General features: G+C 42.5%; 1 protein-coding gene across 8 annotated transcripts in view; it reads left to right on the plus strand.

Moving 5' to 3' along the window:
- The first annotated feature begins 2,687 nt into the window (after positions 1-2,687).
- Positions 2,688-17,110, plus strand: part of LCORL (ligand dependent nuclear receptor corepressor like) — an 85,263-nt gene continuing 70,840 nt past the window's right edge. For all 8 annotated transcript variants that reach the window (XM_042807727.1, XM_042807726.1, XM_042807729.1 and 5 more), the window contains exon 1: positions 2,688-2,884. In XM_042807727.1, coding sequence (XP_042663661.1) covers positions 2,731-2,884 — 154 coding nt within the window. In that variant the 5' untranslated portion in view covers positions 2,688-2,730. The remainder of the gene's footprint in view (positions 2,885-17,110) is intronic.

The following is a 17,110-nucleotide window of genomic DNA, read 5'->3' on the forward strand; positions in this document are numbered from 1 at the left end:
GGTTCAAAACAGCATATCTGATGTCTAGGCAGTATTTTCAGAAGACCTAGGAGGTCAAAAATCTAGGCAACTAAAAAATTTCAGTTTGACATTCTTTCTTTCCCCTTTCTTCCTGCTCCCTGAAATATGCCCACCAACTTTGTTAGCCAAGTTTACTTCTTTTTTCTTTTATGCATGGAGAAGTCTCTCAAACAGGAGGAACCTTGAAACTACAAGAAGTGTGTTAAATTAACAAAAGGCGGGGAGGGCGTGGAAATGTAGGTCCTTCTCTACTCTTTGTTTAATCATAGACATCTCAAAATAAAACTCTTCAGATGTGGGGCATTTGTGTCCCTATGAAGCTGATTCATGTCAGATAACCTTAGGGATTCAGTTAAATGAATAGTGTTTAAAATTCCTGTGTGTTGAATTCATTAAGCTCAATTAGCTGTTTTACAGAAGTGACAGTTTATTTTTATGAAATTTCTTTACAAAAAAAAGACGTGACCTGCCATCTGTTACCAAAGTTTTGTTCATTCCAGTGGAAGCAGAACTGATCTTCAGGGCCGTGCTCTACAAGCAATCCCTGCAATTTTATCTGCAAAAAAAGAGCATCTTTAAGAAGATCAGAAAGAAATGTCTACCATGGAAGGTTTGCAGGAGAAGGAAATGCACAACACTTTGTTGGGGTTTTTTTAAGCCTATCTCATAGCAAAAGAATTATTTTTTTTACTGGAGGATATTATTAGTTTGAGAGTGATGCATCCTATCCAAATAAGGTTACATTTTAGTTTGTGTGGGTTTTGACAATGCCTTCCCAGAGTTGCCTTAGTTTTTTCCATTTCTCTGAGACAAGGCTGATGATTTTTGTTGCTGTTTGGAAGTCCAGTGTAAATAAGAGCCAAGGTACTTGCAATAGATCTGAGGTGAAGGAGGAGGTAACCAGGAGACTGGCAAGCTGCTGCTTGCTATTTATTACTGGCTGCCATGATGAAAAGCTAGAGGAAGCAATAGGCTGCCTTTTCACCTGCACATACAGTCTTTCCAGTCTCCTGAAATGCTCCACTGAAAGGTGTTAAGGGCGCCATTCCCAAATAGCCCTGCTTCTGGTTGCACTGACAGTCTGCATAGATAGGTAGAGGGATGAATGAGTGGGGAACGGCTTCCCATTCTTTGTTCAAACTTGAAGCCACACTGCAGCTTTGATGCAGTATTGCTGCTGTTAACTCTGCTCATCTGCTCTGCTCTAGCACAAGAAAAAAAAAAATGTGGATAGGTAATGGTGACATGACTCTTTCCAGCATTGCTCCTTCAACCCTTGAGGGGGATGAAGGGAAGAAGCAAGGGTGTCTTGTTTTCTGTGGCCCTATTAAATCCTATTTTCTATCACAGCTTGCAAATGGGCACAGAAAATGCCATTTCTTGCTGAAGTAATGCTGCATACTTAGAGGAGTGTGGGGGAGGAGGAGGCAAAGACACACCAGGATCTGAGAAAACAGCAAGATCTTGATTTTTCTGTCTGGGGAATTCAAGGCTGCTAATTGCTCTCTTGCAAGGCACGGGTAGCAACTGTCACGTTAGACTGGTGCTGAGGGGATGTCTGTCTTGTGCCTGAGTCTGGAGGTACAGCATGAGGGTGACTGTGTGCAGAGCAGCAAAACCGACTGTCCAAGCGGTTGTCAAATGCTCCAAGTAATCCAATCTGACGTTTGTGTGCTAACTTTCTTGCAGATACCTTAATCTGACTTTTAGTTCTGAAGTTATTTGTAGGATGATAGTAAGCTTTCTCAGGCGTGCTCCCAGCTACCAAACTAAACCGACTTGCTTTTAGTTTCCATGCCAATCTTTTCCGAAGGGGTGGTGGGAGACAGTGCTGTGTTTTGTGTGATGGGGGTCCCCAGCTCGCCTCCCTGCCCAGCTCTGTGTGATCAACACCCTTATAGAAAGTAGCTGGCGGCGAAGCCATTAAAAACAGTCTGGTGAACTGAGAAGTAGTTGAGAGAACTTTGGAAAAATCTCCCTACGGAGCGAATCGGGCGAGCTAGTGAGGAAGGCAGAACACTGTGCCCTCCCTCGTGTGACAGCCACGTCCACGCAGGTGGTGGAATAAAGGACGGAAGGCGGGAACGGGCTGCAACGATGGGCAGCAGCCCCGAGGGTGAGGTGTGGAAGAGGGTGTGGGGGGACCGCGGGCAAGCCCCGCTCCAAGCGGCACCTGGGGGGAGACCTGCGCCCCTTTTTGAGATCTTCATAACCCAGAGTTGCCGCTGCGGTGCTGGGAGGAGTGGGGCGAGGGCCGCCCTGCGGTGCTGGGGCTCAGGCAGCCCGGAGCCTTTGGCAGGACTGTCCGGCGTGCCCTCCCAGTGGGGAAAGCGCCAGCGGTGGGTGCCATTCCCCCTCCCTCAGCGAACTACAACTCCCGGCGTGCACTGCTGCTGCCGGCCCTGGCCGGGATAGGGCGGGTGGCGCGCTGCCCTGCGGGAGTTGTAGGCTGGGGACATACACGCGCGCACACACACATACACATCCATACCCGAGCCCGGGGCGGGGGCGCCGCGGGGAGCGGGGACACGTGTCCGTCACCCCGCCAGGCGGCGCGCGCTCCCCGCCCCGGATGCTGAGCTGGAGCGGGGGGGCAAGGGGGGGCGCGGGTACGCGCTCGACGAGGCAAGGGGGGGGGGGGGGGGGAGGGAGAGGAGCCGGGGGAGCGCGCGCTCGTATGTAAATGAGCGGGCGTGAGGTCAGAGGCAGATGGAAAAGGGAACAGACAGAATGGCCGCCGCGGCTCCCGCTCCTCCTGCCGCCGCCGCCGCCTCCCAGTGCCGGAGCCCCCGCTGCACGGCGGAGCGTAGGGGAGTCCGCCGAGAACTCGACTCCTGGCGGCACCGGCTCATGCACTGTGTGGGTAAGAGACGGGGGGGGGGGGGGGCCGCGACGGGCTATCCCGGCCGTGAAGGGGGGACCGAGGCGCGGGGGTGGGGGGGGGTGGCAGCGGGGCCCTGGAGGGAGGGGGGTCTCCCCGGGAGGAGTGGGCGCGGCGCCCTGAGCCCGGGTGTCTCGGGTGGGCGCGGGGGAAGGATGGAGGAGCGGCTCCAGCGGATTTTTTTTGGAGGGCGGAAGCGGAGTCGGGGTCTGTGGGGGAGAACGAAGGTCCTGAGCCACCTCCGGGCAGCGGAGGGTGGGTGTAACGGCTCCGGCTGGGGCCGCTCGGTCCCTCCCTTCGCCGCCGACCGAGACCCTTCCTCGGCTCGGGTCCTTTTGTCTCGGCTTCTCGTCGTTCGCGCGGCGAGTGCCGGTGGCTGCCCCCCTCCTCTCCTCCTCCATCGCCAGTGCCTGGGGGGCGGAGGGGGGGAGGGGGGGAGGGAGGGAGCCCTCCCGTGTGTGTGCGCCTTTAAGAGGGAGCCGCTCCTGCACTGACGGTTGGGATTTGAAGTTTTCCCTCCCCCTGGAAGTTGTCATGGCGACGGCAGTTCTCCCCTCGCACTCCTCCCCCCACCGCCGGGGCCGCCCCGGTGGCGGCGGCTCTGGTGCCACGAGGGTCGTGGGGTGGGGGTGCGGGTGGGGGTGTCCGCCCCCCCCGAGCCCCACCCCCTCCCCCCTGCCTCTCGGGGGGGTGGGGGTGGGGGTGGTGTCACGTGACTTCCTCGCGTGCCGGGGGCGGGGGAGCGCGTTCCCGCGCGGGCAGAGCCCGGCCGGGGGCCGCTGCGCCCGGGCGGTACCGGCTCTGCCGCGTGCGCGGCTCGCGCCGCTGCTCCCGCCCCGCCCCGCCGCGCGCGGGCTGCCTGCTCGGAGCGCGGGCGTTTGCGGCGCGCGGGGCGGCTGAACGGTTTGGTGCCGGGAGCTGCTTGTTTGTATCGTTTCAACAGACACTTCCCTTCTTGGGGAAATAGATAAAATCTCCAAGTAGCGCGGTAGTGTCAGTGCTGATCCCCCCCCGGTAGCTGAGCCGTGGCCGGGAGGGTCAGCAGCGGCTCAGTGTTTCTGCCTGTGCTCCAGACGAGATCAAAGTAAGAAGTAAATACCTGACAAGTAGGTACACTTCTAATTACAGGAGACTAGCTTTGTCTGGGCTTGTGGGGGGGGTTTTACATATTTTTTCAGTAACTTGGTGGCTACTTCATGTGCACACACTTCTTGTTCTTGCGGTGTCTCCCCAGTAACACTTTTAACCACCTGTTATAACACCTGTGTGTATATTATGATACCTGTGTATGCTTGCACTGCCTTTTTAATCCTTCAAGTTATAATACTGTTTAGGGAAACAATATTTATGTATTCCCATACACTAATACATTATATAATGCTTCTTGTGGAAAGAATGCAGCTTAACTAGAAATTATAGGGAGAGCTAGTTCATTGGCATGGATGCTGCGACAAACTGTTAAATCTGGTGGACTGATACCTCTCACAATATATAAGTGGCTGTTCCTCTGGTTACCTGTTATTTAATGGCATTTCAGTTTTAAATGTAAACTAAAATCTTAGGAGTCTGCTTGACGACTGGTGACTAAAGGGACTTCAGGTGGTAACAGTATGCTGTCAGGTGCGTTCAGGGAACGCAATTGCACAGCACAACCAGCACTGGCAAGGACTGCAAAGAATGTCATGAGTGCAACAAAACTTCACCATACATTGTGTCCTCTGCTGGGCCGACCTGTTGTGTTTAGGGAATTTCTTCAAAGTTGTTTTTTGGGTTGCTCTTTCACTGAGAATTGCAAAGTATAAAACCATAACATAATGACTTATACTTCACACTGATTGCACCAGGGTGTTGCCCCACACCCAGTTTTCTCCTCTTTGGAATAAAAGTTACTTAGGATATGATTCCTTTGTATGTTCGTGATGCAAAATTCAGTTAATAGAAAGGAGCCTTGAAACCATTAACAATTGCTAAGGAGGAAGGACGTTGGTTATGGTTTAATAGTTAGTCACGAGCTATCTCGGTTAAGAACTATTACTTGGCATGCCTGTTGAGCAGCCCTTATCTGAGAGAAAGTGTAAACAAAGTGGTAGGAAAGTGGGTAGTCAGGATAATGGAGGTAGAGTATACTTAATAGGTTTGGGGTGTTTTTCTTTACTCCTTTGAAATTCTGTAGCATTAGCTTCTGTAAAATAACCTACATTAGCTCAAAATAAATTCCAGAGTAAAATATAGTTAATTGTTCTCACTCCAGTGCAGTATTCCTAAGGATTTGAAGAGTCTAACAAATTTAGTGTTAATTGGAAGGTCCGAACAATTGTTGGGTTGATGACTGAAACAACAACATGGGGGGGGGGATGGTAAATACAATGGATTTGGCATAACCTGTTTTTTCTTTTTCCACCCATCTCAAGAATCATACCTTTGTAGTAAAGTGAGGAAAACAGTGTGGTAAAGCGGTAGCCTCCCAGTTCTTGAAGTAGCTCGCTGTCAATCCTAAAACAAACAAAAACCCCACCACCAACAAAAAATTGAAATCATTCTACCCTTTGTATTTTTTTTAATCAAGAAAAAAAATATTAAAAAGTAATACAGTTCTGCGGACTATCATCTGTCAAGCATTAAGTTCGTAGAGCAAAGCAAGAAAGTACAAACTCCTTGGACATGTCATACTGTTTCTGCTAAACCCTTCAGATGAACAACTTTTACTTTGTATCACTTATATCACCCTGTTGATGCTAAATTTGCATTGCTGTAGTATAATCACTTGAGCAGTTCAAAATCCCTTTATCTGTAAAGGTTTCCTCAACTACTTACTTTATGGAAATGGTAAACTGAGCCAGAGGTAATACCTCCAAGACAGTGATTGCCCAGCTTGAGACTCACAGTCAACAGATTGTTTGTATCCACAACAGTGAGACAGAAATAATACTTCGTTGCCTGCAGCATGCTTTTCGTGAGGGTCAGTGATGAAGAAGAAACACAGTGGTAAAATTTCACTGACATTACTGATAATTCTCTTGTTTGGTATCTAAACATATTTGAAGGTACAAAAGATTTCACATTGTAAATTAATGGAATATATTCACAGAAATTCTAAATAGGTGTTCGGTACAAAATGGCTGTTCAGATGGTAATCTTTGTGTGCGTTATGTTGAGCACTAACATTCCTAAGATGCCTAGACTCGTGCTTATGGATCTACCTGACTCTTGCATGACTCGATCAGAGTTCACAACTAAATGCTTCTAGGACGCTTCTGAAGATCTTGATTCTGTTAGTGTTCATACAGCTTGCATAATATGTGCTAGCAAGTACTGTTTACAGCAGTGCTCACTGGTATGTTTTGTCCTATGTTCAGTCTTTGTGACATAACTAACAAACAAACTACCCTAATTCTAATTTCTGTGTTTACGGAAAAGTGCCAGAAAGCTCAGAGTTGAACTACCTAACTTAGCCAGCAACAGAATGGTTTAATTTGAAAAGTATTTTATAGAGGTAAATATCAGAATTGTTAAAAATTGCTCATTGGTGCTCTTTGATTAAAACTAATGTGAATGTTACATGCATTCCATTGGATTGAGAGGCTTTGGTAGTAGTCTAGCTTCACACAGCCTTAAGAAACAGGATTTATGCAGTTCTTCCAAGCAGTCATTGATCCCACTACCTGATTTGATTTGAACTTCACAGGTAGGAGTGTTGGCAAATACATTGAGGCCCCATAACTTCCATGAATAGGCACAGAGGAGAAGCCTAGCAACTGCTGGGGTGCAGGAAAAAGTTTCAGCATGAGCTGGTGCTTTTTACTGTGTTATCACCTTATCCTATGGGTAAAGTTTGGAGCAGTAACCTGAGGCTTGGAAAGTGCCGGGTAACTCTGGTTATGGATGTTGAAATCTTCTTGCTAGGGCCTTCCATTGTATTGTGAAAATAGCAAAGCCTCTGAATAGTCTTTTATTGTGAAAATGAAAGTTTGAAATATTATCTCAACTACTTTTAAAAAATAAATACATTGCTATTTGGGGGAAGGGAAAGAGTAGAAGTCTTATTCTTCCTCTGCTGCAACTCAAGAGCACACATTTGACAGGAAATAGCCTTGGTATTGCTTTCTTATGAAAACTGAAGTTTGATCAAAATGAAAATCCATTTTTGTATGCTTTTGAAATCTAGCATACTGATACTCCTCTACTCTTGTATTTTTTCAGACTTTTTTGCCCTTTAAACTAGGATACATTGGTGCATCTAATTCTGTTTTGGTGAATCTAGACTTAAATTTTTTAAAAAAATAGTTGAACTTCTGTTCCAGCTTAGTATTTTTGAACAAACTATTTCTCAGGTGCGTTTTCCAGGAGGAGGAATTCCCCTGCAAACAAAAGATTTATAGCTACTGCATTTGGTATTATCCCCATGCTTGCAACAGTCCTGCATTAAGTACTTCATATCTTTATTCCTACAATATGCAGAAGTGTTCTCACTTTCACTGTGGCTGAGAACTCTGCAGCAGATTAGTGTCACTTTTTTTGTAATACTGCTGTAGGTGATTTTCTATAGTTGCCACAGTAGTAGTAGCAGCAGAACTAGTTATTTTACCATACATCTATAATGTTCTTGTCTATCTGTTAGTGATTGTTTTGATGTCTTGATGCTCTATTACTCTGTCAAGCCACTAACACTATATGCAAAAATTATTTCAAACTGATAGCTGCTTTGAACTCCCTTGCTTCCTTGGCACTCCAGCTTCTTTAAACATCAAGTAAGCTTGCTATGGCTGTAATGCCATGATCCAATATGATGGGCAGTAATACTGGTGCAGGTGTTCTTGTGGATTTGTCAAGCTTACGTAACTGCATTGTGAAACTCTTGGAGTGATTCCAGTGTAAAACAGATCAGGGAAGTAATCTCGATGTTACTGCAAACATTGGAAGAAGAATGGGAATTAAATCTAGATCAGAATCACATCACAGGTTCACAGGCAGTTTTTGATGCAGTGGGGGAAGATGGTATCCTGTAAGGGAATACTCAGACTAGTGTTACAGAAGCAGGTGTGCAAGTCAGCATTAGCATTGAACACTTATTATGAAACCACAGTCTAAGAATACAGTAAAGTGCCATTTTGCATCAAATATCACAGAACTATTACCAGAATGGAGAAATCACAATCCTCACTGCATGTTCCTGCTGCTCAAATGCTTGCATCAGAACTAATCAGACCCCTGTCTGATCATCTTTAAGTCAGTAGCTGGTCAACTATCTGTTGAAAGGACTTAGCGTGTTGCAAAAAAAAAAAAAAATCTGATGGATGCTGGTGCTAGCACAAGGACAGGGGTAGGACTGTGTGACAGAAGCAGGATGGGTAATAGCAGAAATAAACCACTGGATTGGTTTAGTTTATGACACTGTTAGCTACCAGAAATGGAACACAGCCTTAAGCGTACCCTCTGAACTAAGCAGGTTAACAAAAGAAGAAATAATGGTCAGTGTGTGTATGTATGTCATTGGAAATTGCTGCGGTGTGTGTATCATGTTAACTGTCTTTAGATTGAAATAAGAGAAAACACATGGGGTTTGTTTTGCTTGTGTTGGACTATCTTTGTTTCAAATATGTAGTGTTAAATCAGCTTCTTTTCTATGTCCTCTCACAATCCGTTTCAACTCATCAGCTTTTCTCTCAGAAAGAAGTAATTGCCTATTGCTGTCATTACATGTTTTTGAGGGGATATCTTATGTTTGACTTAAGATAAATTTTTACTTGGGAAAACAGTACAAGAAAAGTTAATGACACCCAGAGGCTTCGTTTAAAAGGTGGGGGGAGGAAGTTCTGTGTATCTAGCAGTAGATGCAGTACTAGTTCACTGATCTCTTGTGAACCTGCAACTGTAAGGATGTAAGGAGCATAATTTTATGAAAGACAAAGCTGTACCTGCTACACAGACTAATCCATAGACCATGCAGGATGCAGGCAATGCTTTGTTTGAATTCTTTGCTCTTGAAACAGAAATGTGTTGCAGAGCATGCAAATAGATATATATATCTTCAGTAGTGTTGATAAAACCTATGATTATGTTTTTGGTGCTCCTTATGTCTGGATACTGGTATGTGGAAGCAGTTCAATTTTTAAGTGTTCTAGGAACTACTGTCATCTTTGTTAATGTTTTGAGGCATAGCTTGAACTTTCTTACTGTATGTTCTTATATGGTAGCTGTTTACTTTTTATGTGGCTGATAGTGAGCTGGGAAATTTAAGCTTCTCTAGTCTTTGTACATTGTAGGCACTCAGAGTTTCTTAAGCTGGAACTTGTGTAAACCAAAAATGTGGAGTAGAGATATTGTCACTGCAACTCAGTCTGAATTCTTCCCTTGAATTGGTATTTGGTAACTGCATACTAATGATTGAAGTTGTTAACTTTCAGGGCTTTTTTGTGTTGATACATAAGACAATTTATTGTTTTTCTTTCTGGACTCACTGTACCTACCTTCATGGTTTAGGTCCACTGGTATGAGCATTCATTTATTAAACAGTTCATCAAACTAGACTGTAAAACTAATCTAGCTTAACTAACCTAGAAAGCAGGAGGGGAAATGTGACAGGAAGAAGAATAGAAAAGAAAAGGTCAGATCTAGTTTAACTTGGATTAGTTTCCTAATCAGGTTTACTACATACATGCTTTTTCTCCTGAGTCAAGTATCAGTAGCTTTGCTGGAGAGAACAAGACTTCTGATTTTTAATAACTGCCTATTTTCTATTTTAGCAACATGGGGGGGGGGGGGGGGGGGGAAGCGGAGGGCTGAGATGAGCTGGAAACTAAGTTGACTGGACATCATCCTAATCAAGATTGTTGACAAGAGCAAGAATACAGTACCACTAACAATAACGTCTTTCTACTTGTTCCCCCTTTGTAGTGGAATTTGTCTGATATAACAGTGAACTGCCCTTCTGTTTTAAGTTAGTCTGGGGGGCCTACTTTGATATTTTTGTTGTTGTTGCTCTGGGTTGGTTTCCTGTTAGTTGAGTCTCCTGAACTGTCTTGCTGTGGTAATGAGTACTACTAGTTGTGTAAGGGAAGTAATAGGAATGTGTCATGCTGATCGATTTATCAGATCAGTGTATGCTGTTGAGGAGCTGTATTCCAGCTACTGGCAAGTAGCCAGGGCTTGTACTGCCTACAGCTGAAATGGGAAAAATTAGTACCTCTTCCCCTTATCCACCTTCGTCTTTTTTATTTTTCAGCTGTATTATATGGGTGTTTTGAATAGGTAGTTACAGTAGATCCCTTCTTCTTGAATATGATTCAAGTATCTGGGCTTCAAACAAGGTTGTTATTCTAACCTTTAGAGTTCAGTGTGTTTATGTAAAGTGTAGAGGTCAGCCAGAGATTTGTAGACTTCAGTAACTTAAAATTCTTCATCCCAGTTAGGACCACCGTCTTTTATGTTATTCTCCAACCTTGCTCTCTTCCATGTGCTTGGAGGGAACTTTGACAAGATAAATTGGAACACTGATAGAGGTTGGAATAGAACTGAATTTGATTCACATGTCTAGTGTCAAACTTCTGAAAAATAGAATGGCATTATAAATTTAGCTACTATACATTAAAAGAAAAATCCACCACCCAACCTTGTTTGAAGGGGTAAAGTTATGTGATACATCTTTTTGGTTTTTTCCACTGCTAATCTACCACTTTATCCTCCCATCCACTACAGGCATGGAGAAGTTAGAAGATGGGAGGAGAAAGTAGGGAAGGGAAGGCTTGTCTGTTTGAGCCTCTAAGGGGCTAGAAGATGTATTACAAAGAGTAGGGGACCCTGAATCTTCAGACAGGCATTGAGTGGTAGAGGTTGAATTCCTTTTTATGGGGTGTGGTCAGCAGCGTGTGACTCTGCAGATCAAAGACCCTTGTGTCAGGTTGTCACCTTTCTTCTTGTTTACAATTCTGGCACAGACTGGTTCAGGGGAGTATCTTGAGAAGATTAACCCCATCTTAGATAGATGTTTTATTATTTGCAAAATTATTCTGGAGTCTCAGCTGCTGCTTTTAATCGTGTTTGGTTTTCAACATCTATCCAGGCCTTGCACCTCTATAGCAGCATGTATACTGTACTGTAGAAGTGAGAGATGGGTAAAGTCACTAGATGTGAATTATTTTTTTGAAGTCTTGGTAAGTGAAAGCTCACTGAATTTGTGACCTCTTTAACTATATTCCTCAGATTTCAGTTCCCATATAACTTGGTAGGGTACTGCTTTCCAATTATGAGCCATCTTAGCTTTTGTGACACCTAGGGATTGATTACTTATGTTTAAAGAGCTGTTCAGTGGAAAAATTTGTTGTTTTGCAACGTGTTTTGTTCTAAAATGCTACTGACTGCTTCTAAACATTCTTAATTTTCAGATGATAAATATTTATCTTCCTCATTCTACAGTTCACAGCTTCTTCACATCAACTTAATTAAAGGCTAGTTAAAAATCTTACATATGAATAATAGTTCTCACTGTCATAATTCCACTGCTTTATAAACTAGCTTTAGTGCATTTCTAGTTGGCTGAGCCACTAACAGGTCAGAGGGCAGTGTAATTAATCTGGGGTTAAATATGCTGCTGCTTTTCATAATTACTGTCAAAAAGCTTTGCATGTCTATTTAAAAGTTTTATATTCAATTCTAAAAGCACTACACCATTTTATAATGCCAGGTTAAAATACTAGTGGTGCAAAACTGCTGAACATCTTTTGAATAACAGTGAACTAATATTGCTGCCATATATGATGTAGATTATGGAAGACTGCTTTAAAGGCCTCCACCTCATGATTGTAGCTGCCAGTTTGGCACACAGAGAAGAGAGCATGCCACAGCAAGGCCCAGTTAAATGTGAAGGTTTGACTTCACTTAAGTGTAGCTATTAAGCCTCCTAATCTGAATATAGGGGAGGATTATCAAATGGCTACTGCTTTGTGACCTGTAGTTCAGGTGTAGGTCATTCTGGTGTTAGCACTCTGAGGAGGAACAAAAATAGGATCTACTTGGGATCTACTGCTGACTTAGAACTCTCATACAGAGAAGTCTAGTGCTAACTGTGCCAAACTGTCTCAAAAGTTTGCTGTGCTACCAGTTGAATAATGCAGTGACTGTGGATTTACCTGTGATTCTGGTTCATACACCTTCAATTTTCTTATTCTTCTGGACCACCCTATCTCTCCATTCCTGAATAAGCAATTGTTTCCTATCTTTGACTTCTCCTTAAAACCACCCATTTGCCTTTGCTTCCAAACCTTCCATTTTATTTATTGTCAGTGACATTAAAGCAATTTTGACAACTTTATCTGTCTTCACAAATACTTTTCTCTCAGATTTTGATTGTTATATGTTTCCATGCAGAGTGTCTTCACAACTAGCTTGCATTACACTGAAAATATGATCACTAATTCAAGTTATACTTTCCATCTTTCGGTCCAGGAGACTTACCTGATGTCTTCCTCTAAGTGTCTAATCCCATCCGTTTCTTTCTATATGGACTGCTGCTAGATATCGCATCTTATGATGCTTGAGGAAAAGGGGGTTATGCATTTTCCTACCACCTTATTCAGGAAACATTGGCACTCTGGCAATCTTGCTGGGTCAAGAAGTCTGCTACCTTGTTATCAGACTTTCACATACTAATCAGTAGCTATTTGGAATGACTTAATTGTTCTTCTTTGGCAATGGATCCCAAACTCATTCTGGCTAGAAGTTAGCACACTTCTAGACATAATTTATTTCCCGCTTTTATGTATTGGGGCAACACTGTCATTTAGGGATTTTCCTTAAGTTTTTCACTTCTATTTTTTGTCTTTCCCCTTCCATATTTGTTTCTATTCAGTTATTATTGTTTATTTAACACAGTAAAAACTGAGTGCTAATGGATAATGAGCACGAATAACACAGAAGTCACTGCAGTGGAATTGAATTTTAAACAAGTAATTCAGTGTCAAGTGAAAAAAATGTAGCTGCAATGTATAAGCTGGTGTAAACTGTTAATAGCGGATATTGTCCAAAGCTGACTGTCTGCACTGTGGTACAATCCCAGTTGCAGTGTAGAGGTTATAATAAGCTCTCTGTTCTTGTGATCTGTTTGAGTATTTTCCTTTCCTCCTGTTCCAGTTTGAATGGGTTCTACAGAGTCATGCTAAACTGTATTTCAAACAGAGTATAGTCCAGACCATGTTGAATGTGGGTCATAATAATCTGTCTCTTCATCATCAAATAACAACAGCTCTCTAGATCAGAGCAAGTCTGTATAGTCTAGGATCTATTGTCTGTAGCTAGTGGTGGACTGCTAGGGAAAAAAAATATTGATATATAATGATATTTCTGAAATATCTTCCAGCCTTCAATGACACTTGTCTTGATTTTTGGGAGAAAACCAGTTTTCTTGGTTTTTATAACTGTTTTACTAGATTATTCTACTGTAAGTTAATGGTGATTTTGTGGGGGGCTGTGATTTTGAAGCAACATAAAATTTCAGTGGATCTCTGGTGTCCCTGGTTATATTGTGTTTTGTGGCTCTTGTGTTTGTCCAAAACAAGAAGCGAAGCAACATATAAAACCATTACTTAAAAAAGGCAAGAGATGGCAAAGGTGTTTCCTATTCATGTGGTTTGGGGTTTTTTCCAATTTTCTTCCCTTGGCTGTCTCTTCCATTCCCCAAGCTGAAGGGTTCTTACATATCCCTTGTAGAGAATCTGTTTCTTAAATTTGATTATACTTCCATCCTTTCTTGTGTTTTCTTAGTTCTGTTCCCTTCTTGAGATAGGGAAACTAGAACTACATGTATTTAAGATCACATCAGAATGAGTTTATGTGGTAACAAACCAGAGAACAATGCAGAAGACCTACCTTTAAGAAGTCAAAGCATTTGACACATTCTTTACAGAGCTCATCCTTTCACGGAACTGTGTATTTGAACCCCAAGGTAAAACTTGAGTGCTAAGTCAGTTCAGAGCCCACTGCTGCCTATATAATATGAAGATTTACTTTCTCCACTATTTAGCTTAATACGTACTTGCTTTTGGTAATCATCTTCAATTTTACCACCTTGATACTTCAGTGTTTTGAAGTCCCCCGATGTTCTCTTTATTTTCTTTGCTGCTAATACTAGACTCTACTGGGCAGTGGATTGTCACTTTAAGATTATCTCTTTGGGTGGAATAGCAAAGGCAACCCTGGGACACTCTTGTTTGTGACCTGTTGTGAAAACTAACCATTTACTTCTGTCTTTTAACCAGTTACTTATCTGTGCAAGGACTTCACCCCTGTTGCTTGGGAAGTTTTTAAAGCTTTTGGAGATGGTTGTCAATAGATGTCTTTTTGAAATCTTGATCTAATCTGTGTCCCATGTCTGTGTGCCTACTGGCATCTTCAGATAACTCAGTTGTGTTTGAAGTATGATTTTTCTTCACAGAAGTTGTATTGGGTCTTCAGCAATACACTATAGTTATTTATGCATCTAATAATTATGTTATTTGAATTTTATTTGCCCAGTTATGAACACTTGACTTGCTGGTTGATGAAATGGCCTCAGTTTGCATCAGTGGAGGTTTAGGTTGGATATTAGGAAAAATTTATTCACCGAAAGGGTTTATCAAGCACTGGAACAGGCTGCCTGGGAAAGTGATAGTCACCATCCCTGGAGGTATTTAAGAGATGTGTAGACATGGTGCTTAAGGACATAGGTTAGTGGTGGACTTGGCAGTTCTAGATTTACAGTTGGATTCAATGATCTCTAAGGGCCTTTTCCAACCTAAATGATTCTATGGTTCTATGTATGCCTTTGTTGCCATATATTCTAAGCAGGTGTCTATCTGGTAGGAGTATACAGGCCAGTATGAGATAGGCATACACAGTTGCTGATTGTTTTTTGTTGATTGGTGTTAAGTCTTCCCCCTTTCCTGTCCTTTGGTGTTGAGATAATTAGCTTGCTGATTTCTTCATAATAAGTACTAGTTCAGGTGTGTCATCCTCAAGTTCCTCTCAATTTTTCTTGTTGTTATTTTCTTTTTTTTTTTTTTTTTTTGTTCCTGTCAACAAGAGGCTGTTATTACAAGAAGCATGTTTTATTTACTCCTTAGACAAAGTGATCATGGTATGACTGGGTCAGGTAGGCCCTCTGAGGAGCAGGAGAGGCTGTTCCTTCCCTGGTATCAACTGAACTTGCTTGGCAGAGGGAAGATCCTAGAGACTATAGGAAGTAGCGGACCATCATGGCAACAAGCTGGGAACCTGTAGCTTAAGATGGAAGGTGAGTTACATGGGGAGGAGAAAGAAGGATTGGAGAGAAAATAAAATTACCTGCTTGGCCTGAGGAGTTGAAAATGAAGACTTCTGTAAATCAGGCTGTACAGAACTCACAGGTAGTATTTAGCTGACTAAAACCAAGCTTGGAAGCAATATAGTACAATGGCTGTTGGAGAAATATGGTTTATAAACTCACTTTTACTGTCCTACCTATTTACTTTGGAATTCTGCCACCTGTTGTGTGTTCCACACCATTGTGGTACCTGGCTTTTGAGACCAGAGGTCTTCTGGTGATGTTTAGAGGGTTTGGCCATAAGGAAAGAGGTTCAGGAGGCTTTATTTCAAAGCTCTCTTGACTGAGGTCTTGCCACACCTTTTTTCTGTTGATGCCTAAATCTGAGAAATTACTCAATTAATGGCTTATAGTTGTCCTGTTGATCTATCAGGAAATAAGATCCTTTGGTCCAACTAATTTCAACTGTGCAACTCTTAGTGGGTTCTTTACTTGTTTCCAGGTGTATGCTCCTGCATTTCATATAATCAGATGTGACATGAAATGTCATGTGTTTATCTTTGAAGCCTACATCATATTCTGTGTCAATGCAGTCAGAACTTCAGGTATACTTGTACACTTCTTTTGATTGTTGGTAAAGTGTATTTAGCAATGTAAAGCTTACTCCTAAGGAAATCATCTTAATAACCCTTCTCCAGGTTGGACCATCTCCTTCAGCATTACTTATTGTCTTCCTCCCTTTTTTGTCAGTTCCATGCCTGTTTTATGTGCATTGTGCAAATTACCTTCAGAATTGACAACATTTTGACTTGAGATGCCAATTCTATATATCTGTCCTAACTTTAACTGATGGCTATGCCATAGGCACTTGATACCAGTCTGTTGTAGCAGTGTCCAAAAACTTGCACTCCTCTTCCATGTCATCAGGTCCTCTCAGCTGTCTAAAGTGGAGCTGGGAAATGTGATATAGCTCTTGATTTTGGCCTTACCCTTTTCCCTTAGGTACCTTACCATAGTTTATCTTAATCCCTTACTGCTTTTTAAACAGCACCAACAAAACCCCGTCAAACTGATACTGGCCTTCTCCATTGGAATGCCAAATATTATACTTTCTTGGAGAGAATTTCTTCAGCAATACCATCAGACTGGTTAGGATATATTGTAAAGTAGTGTTATTTCCTGTCTGTACCCTTGTCTAAGTTTATTGACTCCTGAACAAATGTGTTCTGCCCCAAGGAAATGGGATTTAATAAGAAATGCTCCATTTATAACTTGTGGCATCAGGAGTTCTTATCTTGAAATTTTGGAAATGTCCAGAGTAGTCTGACCTTAGTGCTAATGTGAAAAACTGCACTTCAGCGCTGACCCTAGATCAACTTTTGTGCACAATCCTCAGAAACAATGGTAGATTACTTGAGTCCTGAGTACTTCTGCATTTAGTACCTCTCTACTTCACTTGCACAGAGCAGAGTGTTTTCTTAAAACTAGGACTTTTTAACAAAACATGAGGGTTTCACTGGAGAATTCACATTAGAGAGAAACTCTTTAGTAAATCCTACAAATATCAGAGTTTGTGAGGAAGCATTTGTCTGTAAATTGGTTATCAAAATCTGTGGTCTTACTTGCTGAATATGCCTCTTAAATTGGTGACTTTAAGAATACTTGTGCAGTGGTTCAGGAAGGGGGTTTGCTGGTGCAAGCCCAACTTTGTAAGGCCTTTACTTCAGGTTGTTACATATAGTAGCATTTTGAGAGCTAGTACTTGATGTGACTTGAAGTCATTTCTTGCTCTTTCATTATCATCTAAGTAGATCTTGGCATCTTTTTAGAATCTCTCTTCTGAGGAATCAAATCACTTTGAGGAAACTGATATTAACAGAGCGTCTTAAAGGCAGTAGAGTGACTGTTTATTTTCTCAAAGCCTTTTTATTAATTTC

This window comes from Tyto alba, unplaced genomic scaffold (genome assembly GCF_018691265.1).
Source record: "Tyto alba isolate M040663 unplaced genomic scaffold, T.alba_DEE_v4.0 Super-Scaffold_6, whole genome shotgun sequence".
NCBI classification, from domain to species: domain Eukaryota; kingdom Metazoa; phylum Chordata; class Aves; order Strigiformes; family Tytonidae; genus Tyto; species Tyto alba.